This window comes from Apteryx rowi, unplaced genomic scaffold (genome assembly GCF_003343035.1).
Source record: "Apteryx rowi isolate R43461 unplaced genomic scaffold, aptRow1 scaffold_9, whole genome shotgun sequence".
NCBI classification, from domain to species: Eukaryota; Metazoa; Chordata; class Aves; order Apterygiformes; family Apterygidae; genus Apteryx; species Apteryx rowi.
The window spans coordinates 3,624,478-3,645,351 of NW_020451204.1; the positions used below are offsets into that span (position 1 = coordinate 3,624,478).

The following is a 20,874-nucleotide window of genomic DNA, read 5'->3' on the forward strand; positions in this document are numbered from 1 at the left end:
CTAGGGTCCCTTCAAAATAGGCTTTTCTTACCAGAGTTTGGGAATCTCAGCAGAATTCAGTCCTACCAACACTTGGATCTAGATCTGTCAACTACTGCAGCTCAGCACTACTGCGAGTGGTTTTGCTCCCGGTCCATCACTTTTATTAGAAGTTAAACATTTTTGCTGTGCAAAGGGCTTGGGCTTTGATCATYACACACATAATCTCACAGATACCCAGCAGCACCTAACAATTAACCTTAAAAAAAAATAAAAATACAAGACTACATGGATTTGGACAATCAAAGCTTCCTCGGTTACTGATGCCAACCCTCTTCTTCATCACAGCCCAGAATGTGGCACAAGCCCATGGAGACCTACTTCATCCAGCCCAGAGGGATAAGTTTCAGTTCTCAAGGCTGCTTACTACAAAAACAAGTAGTTCCAGATCAGTGGATGTCAACAAAACTGAATTTTTACTCCTTTGAGGGAAAAGCAGCTGAGAAATGTCCCACTCCATGCACCTGTTGAACAAAATGAAAAAAAATACCATCCCTGGCAAAGGCACAAGAGATTGTCCAAATCTGAGCTAAACCTCAGCTCGTTGAGAAGCTCCACTCTCAGATGCTTTCCCAAAGTTAGCTTCACTCCCCTGGGCATCCTTGGTTTTATCTCTTTACTGTGTCTTACTTGCTCTTCATTTGCCCAGCTCAGCTCTGGAAGAATTAATTAGCCATAGTCCCACTCTTCCCAAGTTAAAAATCAGGTTGCCATGGATTTTCTAAGTATTGCAAAGATGGAGAGCACAGAGTTAAGAGATTTCCTGATGTCGTCCCAGCCACCTGTTATGAAAGCCAACCATGAAGCAATCASCTTAGCATGCCCGAGCCCCAAGGTTGTTGATAGCCCAGGCAGGAGCATAAGGAGCTTCAACCTCCTAAATACGTATGGCAACCCAGCTCAGAGACTCAACCCATCTCCCCACCGGATAACAAAAAACCTCACCCGGGGCATGACCAACACATAGGGCTGCCACCCAGCACGACAAAGGGCGGCTGCCTCCTCGAGCTGTAGGACCACGAGAAAAATCAGACCCTGGAAACACAGACTCGCACCATACGAGCGGGATGGATCTAATCATTCTTACTTTGGTATTCAAGCACCTTCCCAACAGGAGAACAGGTATCAGGAGAAAACAAACAGATCCAAGTACAGCACTGTGTACAGAAATGAACTAATATCAAGCTTGACTGAAAAAGTTGATTAAATTAGTTTAATTTAAAAGCCCAAACAAACCCTGAAGGAGGTTCTTTGTTTATTGCTTTTTACTGACAGCACGTGTTACCGAAGAAGCACCATGTGGGCATGAAATATTTATTCATTAAATCTTTCATAAAGCCACACACTATTGGTTTCACTCAGGATATATTTATAACTTGTCATGGTCCAGGAAAATCACTGCTTTTCCTTTCTCCCCCTCCTACCTCCCCTCCAGACTGTTTATAAAAGGGGTTTGGCTTTGAGTTTCCATCATGATAAGCCTGATCCTCAGTTCCACTATTGCTTGTACGCAAGGTGCTGCTTCTTTAATTTTAATAGCTGCAATTAATAATAGGATAGTTGCAATTAAAATAGTTCAGCTCTCCCTGCATCACCCAATACGGACTGCTACAGTGCTGCAAAGCACACTGCCGTTTCACCACGTTGCTGCTGGCCGGGGGGCAAAGGCAAAGCGCAGGGCGAAGAGCCACCGGCGCTGGCAGAGGGAGAGCCAAGGCGGCAGCGGGGAAGTTTGAACCYGTTCCCACCAGAAACATCCCTCAGCTCTGCTCGGTGCTCGGAAAGGCGATGCTCCGACACCGTCGGCATCACAGTGCAATGCAGCCACTYGGGATTGCTAAAGTTTATGGCAAGGGAATGCGCCTGGCTGAAATGCCATAGGCTTAAACCTCGCGCCTGGTTAACGGAGCGCTAATAAAAATGGCAAAGTCATGCGCTTGTACGGGAAGGCACCACGCGCCAGTAGCAATACGGGGAAACAAGAGTCACRCCAGCTAGAAGACGTGCGCCTAGAGGTTTCCCTTCCCTTGGGGAAGGGCCCAAAGACACCCTAACTGTCCCAGGACAGACATCCATCCAAGAAAACCAAAAGCAGTCTGCAAGGGCACTCGTTTTACTACTCRGCATGCACAAGCCGTTTGTTATCAAAACTCACTCCATCAGCGAAACCCTTTCTTGAACCCCCTCTTGGCCATCGGCCAGCCTCGGGACCAAACCCATGCTCCAAGCTGGCGTAATAACAGACTAGCATAAACAGGGTTATAGTATCCTCAGCGTTAGCTATAAAACCCCCTAATATAGTTTTACTATAGTTTTACTGACTACATAGCTTGCACAGAAATGAGAAGAGGCTGTAGTTAGAAACAGGGGTCAAAGTATTTTTTAATCCATAAGAGTGGGGGGAAAAAAAACAAACAGGATCTGCACTAGGACTGTGCAGGGCAAATTGCATCAGTGAAACCGTCACCTATATTGCACTGATATCTAATTGGGTGTGGGCCAAGCTTAATTTCCCCATAAAATCTTGAGCAATATAAAGGCAGCTCAAGATGGGTGCAAAGCGAGCAGTGTCGGTGCGGCGCAGGGTCCTGCGTGGTCCGATGGCCACGGCGTGCACCCTCCCTTGTCGGGCCACGGGCCGCCTCGGCAGGCCTGCCCCTGTTTCCCTTCCTCCATTTGTTGGCGAGAATAAATAAATACAAATATAACATAAGCAGATGTCRTTGTCCCTGGAAACTAAGCTTGCTGGAAAGGTTTCTGCTGAAACTGCTTCTTGGTGGAAAATTAGGTTTTGATTAAAGTGGGTTCTTTTCTTCCCTTTGATAAGCAAAGCCTACTTCGTGTTCAAGCTTTGGACTTTTTTTTGCTGAAAACCCAAACCGTCCTGTGGGTTTTCACACACCGGTTCCTCGGCAGGGACCAGGTCACTTAAGCGCAACAGCATCTCACGGGCCACCGAGGAGAAGACATCTCGGGGTGTCCCCGCACGGAGAGCCCAGCACCTTGCAGGAAGAGAGTCTAACCCAAGCAAAAGCACAAGGAGGGGACAGCACCGTGTATGAATACCATGAGGCACCGCAGTGATTCAAGCCAATATTTGGGGGCTTGATCCCAGAAATAGCTGTTCTGGCTTTTTTTTTTTGGGGGGGGGGGGGGGGAGATTTTTTCTTTAAATGGAGCATATTGATGAAAACAAAGTAGAGGGTTAGACTTTCCCCTTGATAGCCTCCATCATTCCTCACGGTCCCAGCTAAGGCTCAAGCCACGGACGCCTCCCATTTCCCACTCCCATTTCTTCATCCGAGCCTCACATCCAATATACCAGGATATATCATTTACTTTCAAGCCTGCCTTACAGAGCAGCCAGCACCTCATCCCTGCAAGGCTCTCTGCAACTGCACCTCTAGACCTGAAAAGCCGTACGAAAAACTCAAAAACGCTCAACTTTAGGTCCAGTGGAACCAACGATGCTAAAAAACATTGCATTTAATAAAGCATCCTACTTAAGTGTTTTGCAAGGCCTGTCCCCTGGCCGTGCTGTGCCACATCTGCACAGTAGCTCAGTGACATTCCCAAAAGACACACAGGGGTCCGTTATAGCCAGTCTATCCCCAAAGCGCCTCACTTGGCGAAATTAAGTCTCTTGAAAGTACCCAAAGCCAGCACCACGTGCGAAAGATTTGCAGTTTTGCGCAGCAGTAAAAAGACCACTTTCCCTGAGAAAGACAACATCACCCTGACGCTGCGCAAGAAATGGGCTAAACCCTTGAATTTTCACGTCACATACTCAGCCACCTGAGTCATGCTGAGGAGGGGAAGGAAAAAACTCCCGTGGGTGCTGTAATGAAAATATTTTTATTTTTCATGCCCCTGCAAGGGGCTGCTTGGGGATGGGCAGAGATGCCAAGCCACGATACACCCCAGCAATTTCCAGCTGCTGCAAGCTCCCAAGAGCCAACGGAGCCAAACTGACACTGCTCCTGCTAGGGCAAACTGCAACCCAAACACCCCACGCTCCTCAGCCAAGTCTCCAAGTCTGGTGCTGTTTTTCCTTCCTCTCTTCTCTTCCCCTCTGCAATCATTAGAAGACCTCAGGGAAAGAAAAAAAAAAAAAAAGCTATTTTTTTATATGCTCATTAAGAATAATCTGCTAAATGTTCTGTGCCAATGCATAAAGCTGCCTACTATGCTAATAGAATATTTGACATTTATTTGCTGACTAGTTATTTATGCTAACGTCACCCCTGCATAATTAATACTCTGCTAAAGTAGACTTGAAAAGCACACATAAAATACTGTACTAGGAGTCATTTGCAGTGTTTAAAATAAAGAAATCCTACAATCTATTTACATTAGGTTAGTCTAAACTTGGTTTTGATGGCAAAAGAGGATAAGGATTAGGCAACGAAGATAAAAAAGGAAAAAAAAAAAAAAAGCTGCATAATACTTTAGCAACATCTACAGCATTTGGCAGTACAACCTGCCAAAGAAGATTTCCGAGTTTCATTTTACTTGGCTCAGGGGTCCGGTTCTTAGCTGATGTAAACCAGTATAAACTCAGTGCATGCCTACTGATTTTCTCCAGCCTCAAGCTCTTAGGAAGTAATATTTCAGGTAAGACGCCAGTGAAAGAGCTAAACCAGGGCCAAATCTGCTTTCAATTACACTGGTAGAAAAGCAAAGTCATCTCAGATAAGCCGATGGAGGCAAGCCAACTCCTCAAAGCCAAAAGCAGAAGTGCACACTATTTGATCCCTCTACCTGCATTATAATTAGAGCGCTGCAAACACAGTTAAAATTTTATTTCCTGGGGCATGAGATTACCAGGAGGCAGGAGAAGGAAAAGAAACAAGGGAAAGTTGGTTTTGGTTAAAATACATTGATGATCACATCWTCTAAGAGAGCAGCTCCAGAGGTGGGCGAGATCTGGTTGCTTCATTTCAGAAAGCCAAACGGTGCCTCCTACCATGGGATTAACTTTTTTTTTTTAATCTATCTGTTCATCTATCTCATATTTTGCACACAAACACACTATGCAACACAGCAGACCAGCTTCAGATTATGCGGAAACCAAGGAGTTTTCATGCCCTAAGTTTTGATGTGGCCAACTAGATCCGCTTCTCCCCTCACTTAYAGCAGTGATCTCAAAGAGCACAATTTAGCCTTGGAAAAGATTTAAGATAGCAGTAATCTTTATGGGTATGGCCTCAAAAAAAGAAAAAGAGAAAGGAAAAAAAGGGGGCAGTTAAAGACTCCTGTTTGAAACCTAGAATCTTTAATTAGACCTCCAGGCTACTCCACAGCAGACTCAGGTAGGCTGGGTCATAGTGAGAGATGTCAAGTTAAATGGGAATATGGTTTTCATTCTAGGCAACCCAGTTTGCTATAGCACAAGTCTGATTTTTCACTCACGCACAGCTCAGAATCAGGTCCAGCACTTGGCATGAGTGAACTTCTTTCCTTCAGCCTGGATCTAAGTTCAAAATTAATCAGTCACAAGTTATGTAGAAAGATGGTGACAATCTTTAGCTATTTTAAATCATGAGCATATGATGATGTTTGCCTTCACAGAAAGTTTGAGTACCCAAAATGCTTTATGTCTACAACTCTTAATGACATACTGGGCTCTTGATGGAGCTCAGCACCATGCAGGAGGGACTCATTACGTCCCAGGATCAGGGATCTGAGTGTTAATTCTCCTTATACAGGGGTAACTGAGAAGCAAARGCTGCTTTCCGCACGTAATCAGTGTCTGATTGATATGCTGATCGCAGAATTTGAGGAGAGATGGTGCTCTGAGGTTTTACCATCTGCACCACCTCCCTGTAGCATCAGAACATGGACCTGGTTTTCCATATGTCTTTACATCTCCATGCCCTTCCACCTCCGCACATGCACTGCCAGCAGCCTTGAGATCTTTGGGTGGATTTGCGCAAGGCAATGCCCAAGCTAAATTTCGATCTGTCAATACCATTGAAGCAAAACTGCCACGGCAATTAGAAGTGTGCACAACCATCTCGTCGTCCGATGTCTTTGGTGCCTCCCAGAATGCGTTAAGATAGTGCCAGCAGAGATTCTGCTCTGTTGGCTCAGCTGTAAACTGGCAATCTGTACAAAAACACCCACGTGTCAATCAAGAGATGCTCCTGCTCCCTGCGTGTTTCACGATGCATAATTTAGCTACTACGCTTGTCAGGTCCTCCACGCTGCTCTTCTCTCCAATGGAGAACGTCTCCACGAACCCAACTGTCAAAGGAAAACAGCACGTGCGGATAACTGGCCAAAGGAGGCAAGAGACCTCTTGCCCTTTCATGACTAAAGGAATTGCTAGTAAGGGAAAGTTTAGTTAGCTGCAAATTTGCAATGCTCAATGGGTAACATGTCTCAGGGGATGATGGCTGTTGAAAAACAACCGCCTCTGTTCTGTGCTGAAGAGGAGGATGGTGCTCGGGTAAGACACACAAGGCAATAAAGGCTGTCCCTGTTCCCACATAAGCCAAAATAATGAGAAGATTTTAACTAACTGATGGAAAGCCTAGGTCACACCCCACCCGTACAGCGCAGAAGCCAAATCCCACGTTACCACCACAGCCGATGAACTTTGAATCAGGCTGCCTTTCCTCACAGGAATTGCCACTGAAGGGCCTCAACAGAAAGGAGAAAAAATTCACACTAAGCCACATCAGGTAGTAGCTACCCACTGGTCTACACCCATGGTTAATATGCAATAAAAAGAAACCTCTGTCCCAGGACGTGACTTTAGAACTGATCCGTGCCAAAGCTACAGACCATAAGGACAGCTTCACACTTTCCTCAAGATGGTTCATGAATAAACATCCAATTCATTCAAATGAGTTCTATATTAACTAATTTAAATAATTTTCATTTTGCTTTGAATGGTAAACAGATCTATTCTGCCAGGATAGTTGAGTTTGCAATTCAAATTACACACCGATTTGTAATGAGAAAAATATAATTAATGGCAAAGCTTGCAGTAACTACAATTTTACTCCTTTGATTTCACGCAGGGAAGGGAGGTGGAGGGTGAAGCACGCAGGCACACATGCACTCACACCGTCCTTTCATAAGCCAATGCATTTACTGCAAACTGGAGTATTTGGCCCCCAGTCCTGTTGCACCATAATGTCATGGTAGGGACATAACATGACTTGACATTATACTCGCAGGCACCATGATGCAATACTAACGTCACCCCATAAATAATAATGTAACAGTCTGTAAATTAAATGACTTCCTTATATTAGGATCATAAACAATAATTATTTGGCAGCTGCCCCTTGAAAGCTCTCTCTGTGCTGAACATTAAATCAAGCTCCATTGATTTGATAAACTGAACAGGGGCTTTGTTGTTGTTGTTGTTGTTGTTTTTTTCCCCAAGCTCTCTCCCATCTAATGAAAGTCGTCGCCCGATCATTTTGCAGCAGTGTTGTCTGGCATCGTATTTATAAGACTAGCGCCGATCAATCCTATCTGATTCGCAAGCAGAAACAAAGCGCTGTCCCGCTGCTGGTATCCTGCCAGTTACACAAGTTCCTCTGTGCAGATCTGCTTATTAACCAGAGCCTTCAACTCCTGATTAAAATCAAATCTTAATGACAGCTAACTGGCCCTGGCCATGCTGTTTGCATGTAGCGGTCTGGTCTTGCATTCGTTAGCCAACAGATATCCTCGCTGCAATTGAGCTGTGCAGAATCAGGCCCTTGGAAACCCACGTTAACTTGGAGCTGGCTTTCAGTTCTTCCAAAGGTTTGGCAACAAAACAGTGCGTAACGCTAAAGGCAAGACATTTCGGTGGAGTTTGTGTAAAACAGCACTTCCTCCTGTAGCAATGCAAGGTCTGATCCTGCAGTCCTCACTGGATAAAACTCTGGACTGCAATGAAGTTTGCCTCAAGAGGAGACACATTCACTGAGCAGAAAAGCAATTAACCACGGGAGTAACTTCAGACGTCTGGGTACAACGAGTCTAGTACTCCTAATCAACTTTTAAAAACCGGCCTGAGCCCAGTTTTCCCTACAGCAGACAAGGGGCACTTCTGAAAAACAGTTTCTTCACTGAGGAGCCCAAACGGGAGCGACGTTCTTGGACCTTGGACCCCAGGGCTGAACCCAACGGGCAAACACCCATGGGCACTGCTGTGATTCAGGAACACATTTGGGACCTCTATCTTTTCACAAGTGAGAGAGAAGTTCTAAAGGCTCAGATCCTCCCAGGCATTTTTAGACACCTCATTCCCAAACACAGCTTAAGCTCTTGTATCCTTAAATCTCTTCTGAAATTGCAACTTGGACATTTAAGTTAATTTGCTTTTTCTGAAAACTATACTGAGACCTATTCAATAAAGTTTATTCATTGTGAAGGGGGGGGGGGGAAGAACAAGGCAGTTGCCCAAATTTAGGGTCCACCCTGGCACAGCTGCACCACCTGGCTCGAGGAGAACGGATGTATGACGCACTGCACATTTGCAGTCACTCAAGCAAGACAGCTCACATGAAAGTCACCACAACCCAAAGAGCAGATTCCAACATTTCCATGAAAAGCAGTTGCCTCCRGTTATAAAACGATCATTATTTTCTATTACAACAGTCAATAAAATCTCTCACCCCTTGGCCCTGGCATTTTGAGCTTTAGTTTACCGCATTGTACACTTTCTGGCAACATTGATTACAATCCACGTAATAAAAGGTAGTTTAAGAGACCAATAAAAGGAAAATAATCTCACCCCTCTCACGTTAGCTTGATTTACTAGTGCTAAGCCAACAGATTTCTCAGCCATATCTATCTTAAAGACTTTCTTTTTTTTTCACCCTCCTTTTTAGGCAGTCAAATCTCTGTTTATTCAGAAGACACAGTCAGATCAGAAGAAGCCCAGAGATAACAGTTTAACTCAGAGTGCAGCATATGCAAGGCAGGAATGAGTCTTTCAGCCCTGACTCAAGCAAAGGCTGTCCCGACAGCACGTTTCAGCAGAAACTGAGGTGAAACCAGGAGAAATCATGCATGACACAAACAGCACATACACTTTTTTCAATGGTCATGTGTAACAGAAAGTAAAAGGATGACTTTAGCAGCAGAATCCTTAAACGAGGCTTTTCTTAAATGCATTTACAAGCTGGAGGCTAAATATTCATCTCTTGCTTCCCAGACCTATAAGAAACTGGGTGTACGGAGGCAATAGCCATTTTTAGATGCCATTTTTCTTATATGCTGGGAACCAAAACATATTTTTTAAAGAAACTATTCCACATGGGCCACTAATCTACAGCTTTTGCCTTCAGCTTCTGTGCATCTAAGAGCTGACAATCACAATGTGCCCTAATCAATGTCGATCAAATCTTGCTGGCTTTAATCTGTGTATCTACCACCRGAATTAAAAGCTGCAAGAATCTGGCAGTGGAAGGTTTTTAACTTTCAGAACAAAACTTTTGAAGAGTTTGAGTGCATGGCCAAATTCTGATTTTGGTTACATCCAAACTGATCTGAGTGAGAATGAACTAGAATAAACAAGAATTTGGTCCTTCCACTCTAAAACTACAGGACAATTTTTTTTCCCTAGCTGAAAATCACCGTTTTTACAATTTGACATTTCCTTACTAAGACAGCTTCCTCCAGAAACTTCTGTTCTTAGTAAGCAGGGCAAAAACTCCTGTTCTAGATTGACTGAATCATCCACTGACCGGCACACACCCGACCCTGAGCTGCTGTACAACATCAGTGGAGTTGCATCACCCAACACCAGTTGAGGCTCTGGAGATTGACCCATTCCAGATTGACTGGAAGTCTGGAGTTTAATCATCAGACCAATACTAGAGCACGACCCTCACAAAATGCGCAGAACTCACCATCTGGAGGCATCAGGACCTTGTTATTCTGTGTACACCAGCCAACGGGGTGAAGATCCGCTGTCATCACGTCACACCAGAAATCTGCCCTGCGGTCATCTCCATAGCCACAGTAACGAAGCAGTAAGAGCTGTCCACATGTTGTAATGATCGTAGCTACCCAATATGTGTCCGGATTGCTCTTGTTGGCCACTTCTAATTTCATTCCTGGTTGGAAACTGCTTTGAAGGCTGATTTCAACCTTACAAAATGAGAAAGCCATGGTGTTACTTTTTCTCCTTTGCAGGGAGAACCCTCCCTAGACAAGCAAGATAATACTGCCCATAAAGAGCAGATTTGGGGTAGGCCTTGAGTTTGYTGTGATCCTTAATCCAACCACTTCCCTGGCAACCTCTCTGGGCAGGACCATTGCTACTTCACTGGTACATCTCCCTATGATGCAAGGTCCCGTATGCTCCAAATGGGCATCAGCAGCAGTAACCTTAGGTGTACTACATCTGAGAGAGGGCTGGTACATGCCTAAGCATCATAAGTCTCACTACAGATGAGGAGAAAGGTGAAGTATGACCCAAGGGAGGTTACTTTTATTACTGCACAGCTCCATCAGGCAAATAACAGGACACGTGCAAGGGCAGGCACTGAGCACCTCTAGGAGTTAGGACCAGGTATAATAATTAGTCAAATAGCAACGCTGAAGCACCTTTTGAGTTTTGACAAGCATCAATTTGCAACCAATTCGCACTCATGGGTTCAGGCCGCTGCCTTGCCATCGGATGGAGATGTCACTCCCATTTAGCTCAGCAGTGATAAGTCACAGGTAACTTGCCCAAGGACACTGGAGATGCCAGTGCATCTCTTCCAGGACCCTGTAGGAACTGCTGTTAAACCCTACAGATATGCACATAGCAGGCCTTAACTTATCTCCGAAGAGCTGGTGGGACATCTCTAGCTGTTGTTGATAAAGAAGAGGTGGGAGCCTGTCCAGTAGTTCAGGTGCCAGCCTTGTCTTCAGAAGTCCATCCAAAACATTGCCTGCAACCTCCTGTGAGATGCTAAGGGACAGGCTCTCAGAGGTTTCTAGAGTACCTTATCTCCCACTGAAACCAGAGAGATTCTAAAATCTGGTCCTAAGTATGTCTCTGATTAAGTTCTCATTTAAACAGCAGGTTAAAATGCCACTTTTGCTCACAAAGTTTAATATTTTATGGCCTGCTTGGCCACCCTAGGACTTCTTAGACCAGGAATGCCAAATTGCAGAGAGAAAACTGAGCTCCTCTGGGATGTCAGTATTCCTTCCTCACTCACCCCACTCCAGCTTACAACAGCCTCAGTGCTGCCAGGCCAAACTCATTTGTTATAGGCAGGTTACAACACTCCACCTGCCTTTGCTTATACAGGTACCTCCATCAGCACCAATGACTGGACTGAGGAATGTCTGCGACATTTCCTGGTTTACTTAGTCAAAAGGTAAGGTCTTGTTATTCCAAGTATCCTTAAAAATAATCCACGATAAGTGTTTATCTGTAGTCTTCCTCCTTTCTCCTCCTGCAAGTTGTAAAAACACCATCCTACTGATGTGGCCACAGATGCACACCCTTGTCTACATTGAAGAAGAGCTCATGTGTAGGTCTCAATCCTGTCTCACGTCCTCAGGTGAAGGCTGAAGGTGGAGAAGGCAAGATATGGACAGCAGGCAAGTGGGACTGACTAGAAGAGGTTAAATAACTGGTTGTGGATGGGGCAACTGGTCCCAAACAACAACATCCTCGACTGTGATGGGCTCTGCTTGGAAGCAGATTCCCTTCTTCAAAGGATGTCTCCGATCTTCTTGGTCAGCAAGGATTTCAGGGACTTTCAATATTCTTGTGCTAACACAGACCAGAGTTGCAGACGGTGCTGTAACTACCATGGCGTTTCCAGGACTCATGGTCTGTGTGAGCTATGTTCACCCAGGAAGGGTATCATCTGCCCAGGTACCTGGTTCCCACGCTCCTGAGAGAGCATCTCTGAGCAGCAGGCTGAGAGACACTTTCCCTACAGGCAGTGCTGGACTCTAGTGCAGAGTGACCGGCTAAGGAGTAAGTCATGTATCAAGAGGGCAGCTCTAGAGGAATAGGACACTCTCCTGAGACAGATCTCTGGTTTGGGATGGATAGCAATAAATAAAAATAGAGAAGGAGAAACAGAGGAGGAGAACACAGGGAGTTCAGCATAAGCAAGGGGAGTGCAATATAATCCCTCAGAGATGGAAAATTTGAATGAGAAACAGAGGTAGGATAGATATAGACCTTTGAGTTGTGAATGTGGCCGGTGCAGACACCTCAAGTCCACTGAAGATGAGCCAGAGGGCTGGCAGCACAATCGCTGTGCAGAGCTTGGCCTCATTCCCAGCAGGTTGTGCCAAAGGCACACAGCTCTGCACGATGTAGCATTCAACCTAGGCAGCTCACAGCTGTCTTCAGCACAAGCAGCAGGTGAACACTGTGATGGCAGCCTAGGTCTTCCCACTGAAAACCATTGCACATGGAAAGGGAAGAGGCAGGATTTCAGTAAGATGCAGGACAGCGATTTTAGCAGGTTTTGGGATGAAGCCACCAGAGAAGCACAGAGGGCTGACTTCTCCCCATCTCCCTGAAATGGTCAGTCCCCACTTTGATTTGTGCCCAGGATCCCCCTGAAAACAAGAAGAAGGAACGTGCGCAGAGCTCACAAGGCATCAACAAAGTACATACGTGTTTGAACGAGGTGTGGGGAGCAGCGCTGGCCCCGGTTTCCTCCAGGAATTCGTCCCAGTTGAAGTCTGTGTCCTCAATGMTTGAGCCCTCATCTGCTCAAAAGGGGGGGAAAAAAAAGGTATAATGAAAGGAAAAGCAAACCACCACATAGCCAAAGAAGGCAAAAGTTGCAATGACATGTTGAGGGTAAGAATAGCAACTAGAAAATAGAGAGCTCGTTTTTAAGATCTGTGCTTAGTTTGACTGGCTCTCATTATATTTTCAGGAGATTATGCGACTTTAGCGGCCAACATTTCCAGACCAGAAACGACTCTGCTTTCACAGCAGTAGGGGAACAAGCTCTGTCCTACTGCAGAAGGCGCTTGTGCTCTTGTGCTTTTCATTTGGCGATTCTCTCGCCACAAGGCACCTGGCTGCCTGTCAGCTGTCCCAGGGTGCAATGACCATGTTCATGCCACAAACAGGGGTCCTCCATGAGTGCTAATTACAGCTGCCTCCCAAAAAAAAMCCCCAGCGCCGTTCACCAGACCGCGGCTGCCTTCTTGCGCCCTGCTCTTGTCTTTGCCCCGTTGTCCCCCGTCCTCAGCAGATTTGGGGCTCTGTATCAAACCTCCTCCCCATTGCCCCGATCCTGCCCCACGGAGAAGGACTGACATTACTACTTTCTGTTATATACCCACACCAAGCGGAGTGGAGCATAGACCTCAGAGCATTGCGGAAACACACACAGTAATTAAAAATAAATCGTCTTTCACTTACAGAAAAATCAGCCAAATCCGATTGTTTTCATTTTGTTTCCAGGCAATCTCGCAAACCTCGGTTTCATCCCCAGAGCAAAAATATTTACAGTCTAGCAATGAGCCCTTTGCAATAAGCATTTATCAGGCAAACTCGGTGAGACCCTTACCTGCCCAAACATTCATCAGTGCGGTCATGATGTAATTAAAGTGACTCATGACAAACTGAATTAAGAAACCTCCCCAGACAGTTTTATGAAGAAAACGGCAGGGTTAATTTATTGCAATTATTGCTACAGGTCTCCGGTTTTCAGAACCAGAAAATTATATTGTGCAATGGGAATCTCTCATTATTAAAAGGGGAAGAAATAGGTTTTATTTGCTGCCCATGGAGCCAGACGTATACATGCGAGGGAAAAAAAGTATATCAGAGGAGGGTTTTCGAGACAGAGCTGGCAGAGGGTAAAGATCTGTCTGGGAGTTCAAGGAGGAGCACTGAGCCATCACCACTGTTAAACACTTTGCACACTGCTGTATCAAGACTAAGGTCTGATTCCTTGCCATAAACTCAATTAACCTTCTTAAATATGAAGATGTAAATCAGCATTTACTCCAGTGACAAGATGGGTACTCTTATGACTCTCCGGCTCAGTAGGACAAGAAATAACACATGCCCGTGACTACAGTCTGAAAATAGGCAAAATCAACACAGAAGTAAAGGATAGGTTTGGTTTTATTTCTTGCAATCATAACAAAAAATTCCAGGCATGACAGAAGCTACATCATTTAAAATAGTCAAACCAGAATGAAGGGTTTGTTCATTTTTTGACTGAAAGACAAGCYCCAGCTTAGTCACAAGGCAGGGGCTTGGTGCAAAAATTACTAAGAGTTTCCCTCATCTGTATCGAGCAGGTGGGCAAGCAGCTTAGATGATCAGGGCAATCCTTCAGTCTTAAAAATCTATAACTCTGTGGAGTTAATGTTTTAGAGAAGCACCAGATCCAGAGATTTCAAAAGCTTAGCCTCTAAAATAAAGCATGGTAGCCCAGAAGTAGACAGGCAGAGATGGGGAGGAGGCCACTCATCCCAGGCTTAAAATTACTCCTGTGCATAAGCAACTTTCTATCCCGAGCAGAACCAAACCCAGCCCCACTAAAAGTCAGTAACCAAATGTCGCTGAAGTTCAGGGAGCCAGAGACAGGTATTTCAATGCCACATTCCAGCAACCTAAACCCCAGTCTCTGTGTCAGCTGTTGCCTGCTGACTCTCATTAGTTAACTCCTCAATCAGAATCTCCCTTTTCACCTCCCATAGCTCTTCTGGATCCCTGAGAAGTACCTAGTTCTCTGCTGGCAAAGTCTTAGGAATTTAAGCTACTTGACTATAGTCCTTAATATTTCTGTGGAGAAGAGGCAGCATCTGATGTGAAAAGCAAAAGGCAAAAAGCTGTAACTACAAATGTCTTCCACACGCTACCAGTACAACAAAATGCCACCCGCCCTCAGGGCAATCCAGAGCCTGCGTAGCTGCAGGTTTTGGAGGCTTTCCTCCTTGGTAATGGATCCCCTTTGCCCAGTTTCTCCTTACTGATGCACCCATCTGCTCTATGATGTTGGGTTGGGCTGCTCAACATCCCCAAGGACATCTCCAAGTCAGGACATCTGACTTGGACAGGACATCTCCAAGTCAGCTCTGGGCTCTATCTTCTCTCCTCAGCTGCTCCACTTAGGGCACTAGACATTTCCCTCAGCCCTTGATGCTCCATGTATTTTCACGCTTTTCATTCCTGCTTTTTGCTCTAATCTGCTGGGCGAGTCTAGACAAGTATCTCTCTTTCTTCTAGCTTTCTGTGGAAATGATTCCTTCCCAGAAGACAATCCAAGGGATTTTTAAATAATAAGTATATAATCTCCAGCCCTTGTAAGGAGCAATGTCTCCAGGGTGACAGTATTTTCTCCAGAATTTGGCAACAGAAAGTTAGTTATGTTAGCATTACAGATGTTAGTAATGGATGCAACAAGCCCACCTACCCTTCTTATTACCCATTCTGGTGCAGTGCTAACAGACTATAAATGAGATCATGACCTACCCCGCCACATGGCATACCACCACAGAGTCACTGGCCCTGCTGCTTCCAGATAGGATGTAAAAGAAAAGGAAAAGGGGAAAGCAGAGATCAGGTACTGAACCCGAAACAGCCCCAGTCTGTGCCAGAGGCCAACTGGACATTGCTGGCACATCCGTTCATATGTAGCATGTTCACATCCAATCCGGCAAAACTCACAAATAACATTTGTTTTTAAAAATCCCCCAGATCTCTCCTTTCTAAATCCAAATAAAGAGGCTTCAGGACCCCAGAGGGAGGCAGAGCAAGTGCTCTCCCCACAGCAGAGAGCTGCAGGCTTCATTCGCTGTCAATCCATTTCTGCCTGACACATCACAAATCTGGCTCCTCTACAGTGTTTTATCAGCAGACTTTATCAGGAAATTACTTTTACAAGGTCTGTAAAAATAATGTCAGAGAACTCATTTATCATGGCATCAGTGTTTTATTTTGCTTCATTTTATCACAAAGGATTTGGAAGGGACTCTAAGTTTCTCAAATCATTTTTATGGATTCTGCTCCCTTCTAAAAATCTTGCAGTGGGACCATGCGGAGCAGAGACAGTGTGGCCCAGGGATCAGATCAGCCCAAGGTCTAGATCCGGTGGTATGCTCCCAACCCTATCAGGGTATGGAACAGGACTGTACACAAACCCCCTAATCGATCAAAAAAGCCCTACTACTGAGGAGCGGAGGACACCTCTTGCTGATCTCTCTCAAGTGTCTGGAGATCCCCAGATTAAAAGGCAGGTATCTAAACGCRAAGTCTCTAATACACGACGACAATGATTGTGCCCACTCAAGGAACGGTGATCACAAAGCCAATCCATTCATCAAATCTCAAGTCACGCGCTCCAAGAACAAAGTCCTGGCTTTGCTGGAGAGCTGCAAAGCCCCAGGTGCCAGAATTTCACAGAGCTCCCTGCGAGATGACAAATTTGGCATTAGGCCTATTTTACATATCAGTTCCTTTTCCAATTATTGGTGCTTAGGCCCAGTGCTCTTTTTTAATGAAACAGTCAAGCCTGGCTAGCCTACAATACGGTGTTGTATAAACAAGCCTAGGCTGGCAAATAAAAATCAACAAGTCATTACCTGTGAGCCTCTCAATGGTTTTAAAGTGCTCTGCGATCCTCTGTGCATTATCACTATAAAAATGCAACTATTCCAGCTGTCATCAACCTCTCAGGATGGGCAGCTACAGGAAATAAGGGGGATAAAAGACCCACAACCTGTTGTTCCAAATGCATAGATTTTTCCCAGGCTTGCCTGAAGGAGAACATCTTTCAAAATTGGAGCATTTGTGGCAAATCGCTATGCCATTTGGCTTTACTTATTTAAAGTCATTGGATACATTCATGACTTTGTCAGTGAACAGAAAACTGAAAGGTGATGGTGGTCTGGTGGTTAGCACGCTAAGCGAGGACTTGGGGGGAACCCTGATCAACCACAAACCCCCTGCATGGCCTTGGGAGAGTCACCAAGGTCCACATACTCTAAAAAAAATTTAGGAGTCACAGGCTAGGTCCTCCTGCTCCAGAACAGACACCTACAGTCAGCTAAATGAATCTCATCCTACCTGTCCCATGAATATAAATGGATCCAGCAGCAACCGGATCAGGCCTCGAGTGTCTACTCCAGACATGTCTGAATTAGTGGATATGAATCTCATCTCGTGAGAGGGGTTTGCCTCTTGAAGGCAACCAGGATTTAGATGCCCCCCTCTGCTCCCACCAGGCTTAGCTTGCTTTAAGCTCAGTGGGGAGAAGCAGGCAACTCCAGAAGGCAATTCAATGCAAAGGTAATGAGGTATCCATGTTAAAACGAGGTGACTCGCTCTCTGGAGGTGCATCTCTTTCCACTGGCGATACAAGCAGCATCAGAAGACTAAGCTTTTTAAGGCGTTTTAAGATGCCACAGCTCCAGATTCAGACTTTTAACTTAAGATGACCCTCGGTTGTCATCTCTAAGAGTCACTCTTTGGAAGGGGGCCTCTTTCTCTTTCACAGCTTTAAGGGAACTCAGAACAATATTTACGTACTTATCCAAGGCAATATAAGAGTGTCCCCACCACTTCCACTGCGCAAGGGGCAGTACAAAACGGGCCCATCCTCACCCTAAAGAGCTTATGGGCAACATCACTGTCCAGACCGGAGCTTGTAGTTCAATCATGGCATGATCTCACATTGCCTTTTTTTTTTTCCCCCTCCCCTTCTTTCCCCTCTTCTTCACCCCCAACTTGTTAGTGAACACGGCGAAAATCCAAAAGCTTTTCGTATCTTTCTAACAAGGAAGATCCCCATTGTCCAAGGAAACAGGAAAATCACTGAGTCAGCAAATGACTATGAGAAGTGAAGAAACTGAAGGGTGGGCAGCCAAATTTCTAAGATGCTGAGTGAGAAGCGGTAAGGAGCGGACCAAACAGACAGCTTTGCAGGGGACTTCWCAGCAATGAACAATAAAGCACAAACAGCACCATCTGAGACAAAAGGTGCAAAAGACTCTGAAAGCAAAGTGGAGTCACCGTAGYACTGCTGCTGTCGTATTTGAGGAACATTTAATCAGCGATTCACCGCCGGCGAGGGCACCGATTTCCATGGATGCAGACTTTAGCCAGTCCTGAAGGCTTTTTAAAATTGTGTGWACATGGTTCCTTCAACAGATGTTCTTGGGGGAAAAAAACGCAACCTTTAAAAAAAAAAATCAGGGCCACATCCACAGACTGCTTGAGGCTCCCAAGCCTGCACTCCAAGCCCCCACCACTCTCCAGGACAGGAGGCCCATCTGCAAGCGAAGACTTTCATCTGCCATTCACAGCTCGGGATCCTTTTGTCAACAATCCCTTTTACAGAAATTAAAAGATTTCTGGAAAAAAGTTCAAGCATATGAGGACCAAGACAAGCATTGCCATGCGAAGATGAACCCTTCTGTACAGAGTAATGGCTCAGTACCGATTGCTCAGTCTTGTGCTCCCCAAGCTCATCAGCTGAGCTCTCCTGCGCAAACACGCAGCAAGGACAAAGTTATAGGTTACAGCTGAGCCAAACTAACAACTCACTGCCACCAGGAGAGGTCCCATTYCTCTCCAGCACATCATCTTTTACTCCAGCTCTGRTACTCACAGGACCCTATGCTCAGCCAGGTCAACTCACAAAGCTGGCAGAAAATTACTCACTTTTTTTCCTGGATTAGCTCTCTGCTGAGTGAGTGAGTTGGACTGAGTCAGCAYGAGGTCCGATGAGCAGCAGAGACGGAGCAAGAGAAGAGATAGCAGAAAGAGGGGCCTCCCATTTTGGCATCAGAAAGACAGCAAGTCAGCTCTGACCATAATGTGCAACTTCAACTGAAGATGCAGTCTCCTCCCRTTAAGACTCGATATTGGAAGTTAAATCACCCAATTCCAGCAGAAATCACTGGAAGTTAGCAGCCAGGCCCCAAGGAGTATTTATGTACTTAAATCCCTTTGGTTTCTGTGAAAATTAGGCATATAGATCTCTTTGTAAATCTATATTGAGGGGCTTCCATATCTTTAATTATCTGACTCCTAGGCAAGGAAGCCTCACAAACACACACACAGAAAAGCTGGTCRCTCAGTCCATGCCATGGGGTACATGTGAGGAAGGAGTGGGAATTCAACGCAGGCRCCCTAAGTGCCAGACCACCGCCAACCAGTATTACACCACTCGCCTTCCTAGGTACTAATAAACAAAAAAACAGATACCTCATTCTTATATAAAAACAGCCCACCTATAGCCCGTGATTTTCTCCAGTCATTTAGAGCCATACTGACATCTAAAAAGGCAACACAAGCAATGGTCAACCCGACCCTGAGCTTTTCAGTAGGACCCCAATGGGCCCAGAGGCAAAYGTCATGCCAAAGGAGGAATCCCATGGGACAAGATTCATCTCATTTAGCTTTAGATAACTACAACATGGATGCTTGCATCCAAGGCAGCTGCCCACCAGTCCCTTTTCAGTCAGTGGAGAGAAACTGGTACTTTTACACTGAGATTTGCCTGCTCCATTTTGGAGCTGAGCATTAGGATGAGAGGAACCACATTATCTATTTCTCTCCATTGACCCTAAATGGAAGCTTTGGTGACTCTTCTACATCTAGTGTGAAGATGCCAAAATTTAGCCAACTGAATACTTAAGCCTTTAGGYCCCCACCTCAGAGCTTTGCAGAGTGTTCAGTTATACCCAGGAGCACACGGACAATGTACAACCAGCTCTCCTGGCTGGGCATGTCTGTGAAGTCTCCTCATCTGAAACACCCCAGAGGAAAAAAAAAAAAGAATTCTACAGGAAATGATGATGAAGGGTCAAAATGGAGGGGAAATATTGTAATTTCTGAATATTCATTTCTTCTCTTTAACCATAAAAGTCCAAAAAATAAAATGGGGGGGGGACAAGATTTCCTATTATTTTTTATTTAAATTTTTAGAAGTTAACATTTCCTGTAAAAGATATCCAGAAGAAGAAAAGCTCAAATTTCCCAACCCATCAACCAGGGACCCACACGAGTGCTCCATGATGTGGAACACAGTCCAATTCATATGACTCAAAAAAAATCCATAAAGGCATACAGCCTCCATCCACGCTCCACTGCTGAACTGGCTGTCCCCACCCCTACAGACAGTCAGTCGAAGTGCTGTAACTGTGGAGGTGACCACTGGGCACAGAGAAGAACCCACCTGAATCAAACTGCTCCCTGTTGCCATTGGCCGGGCTCTGACCCTTCTCCGGGGAGAGATGCTGGGTCTCTTGCATGTTGGCGATGAAAGACGCCCTTGTCTCCATTTTTCAGAGGAAGAGTCCTTCCCTTGCTAATTCATCCTGCAGCAGGGACTTCCTAGAGGACAAGCTAAATGAAAAGAAAAAGAAATCATGAGTGACCTTTTCTACCTAAACCAACCCATTCCCTCAGCCATTCYTAATAGATTTCAAGTTTTCCTGCATTTTGATCATAACCCTTCAGTCCTGCTCTTTCTACAATGTGGAACACTTCAAACATTCACCAACGCTTCCTCCAAGGTGAAGTAAAGTTGGATGAGGAACCACGACACAGGACATTTTCCCTTCTTGGAGGCCTGTTCAAGAACTTGCATCAGCCGATGAAAAATTAGGAATTAGATTTCAGGCTCTAAGCACAGCATCTCATCTTTTACTTCATCCCCAGCTTTTATACCTCATCTGTCTGCCTACACAAGATCTGTACCAGGGAAAAGCAAGATGGTTAAAGGAAAAATTGAGATAGGTTCTTTTAAGCTAATTGTCACTCACTGTCTACACTTTGGCACTATCTCCTGCCAGCTTCCCACTGAGGGCACCAAACCTCTGTGTACAGCAACCTGGAGCACGTAAGATGCACTCATTGCTGGTTTCGATYTAAACAGA

General features: G+C 45.3%; 1 protein-coding gene across 1 annotated transcript in view; it reads right to left on the bottom strand.

The window, feature by feature from the left end:
* SFMBT2 (Scm like with four mbt domains 2) overlaps positions 1–20,343 on the bottom strand; it is a 98,027-nt gene extending 77,684 nt beyond the window's left edge. The window contains exons 1-3 of the mRNA XM_026091217.1: positions 20,172–20,343; positions 12,635–12,729; positions 9,903–10,143 (exon numbers count right to left, since the gene is read on the bottom strand). Of these exons, the coding sequence (XP_025947002.1) occupies positions 9,903–10,143; positions 12,635–12,729; positions 20,172–20,277 (442 nt within the window). The 5' untranslated portion in view covers positions 20,278–20,343. The remainder of the gene's footprint in view (positions 1–9,902; positions 10,144–12,634; positions 12,730–20,171) is intronic.
* Positions 20,344–20,874: the final 531 nt, after the last annotated feature.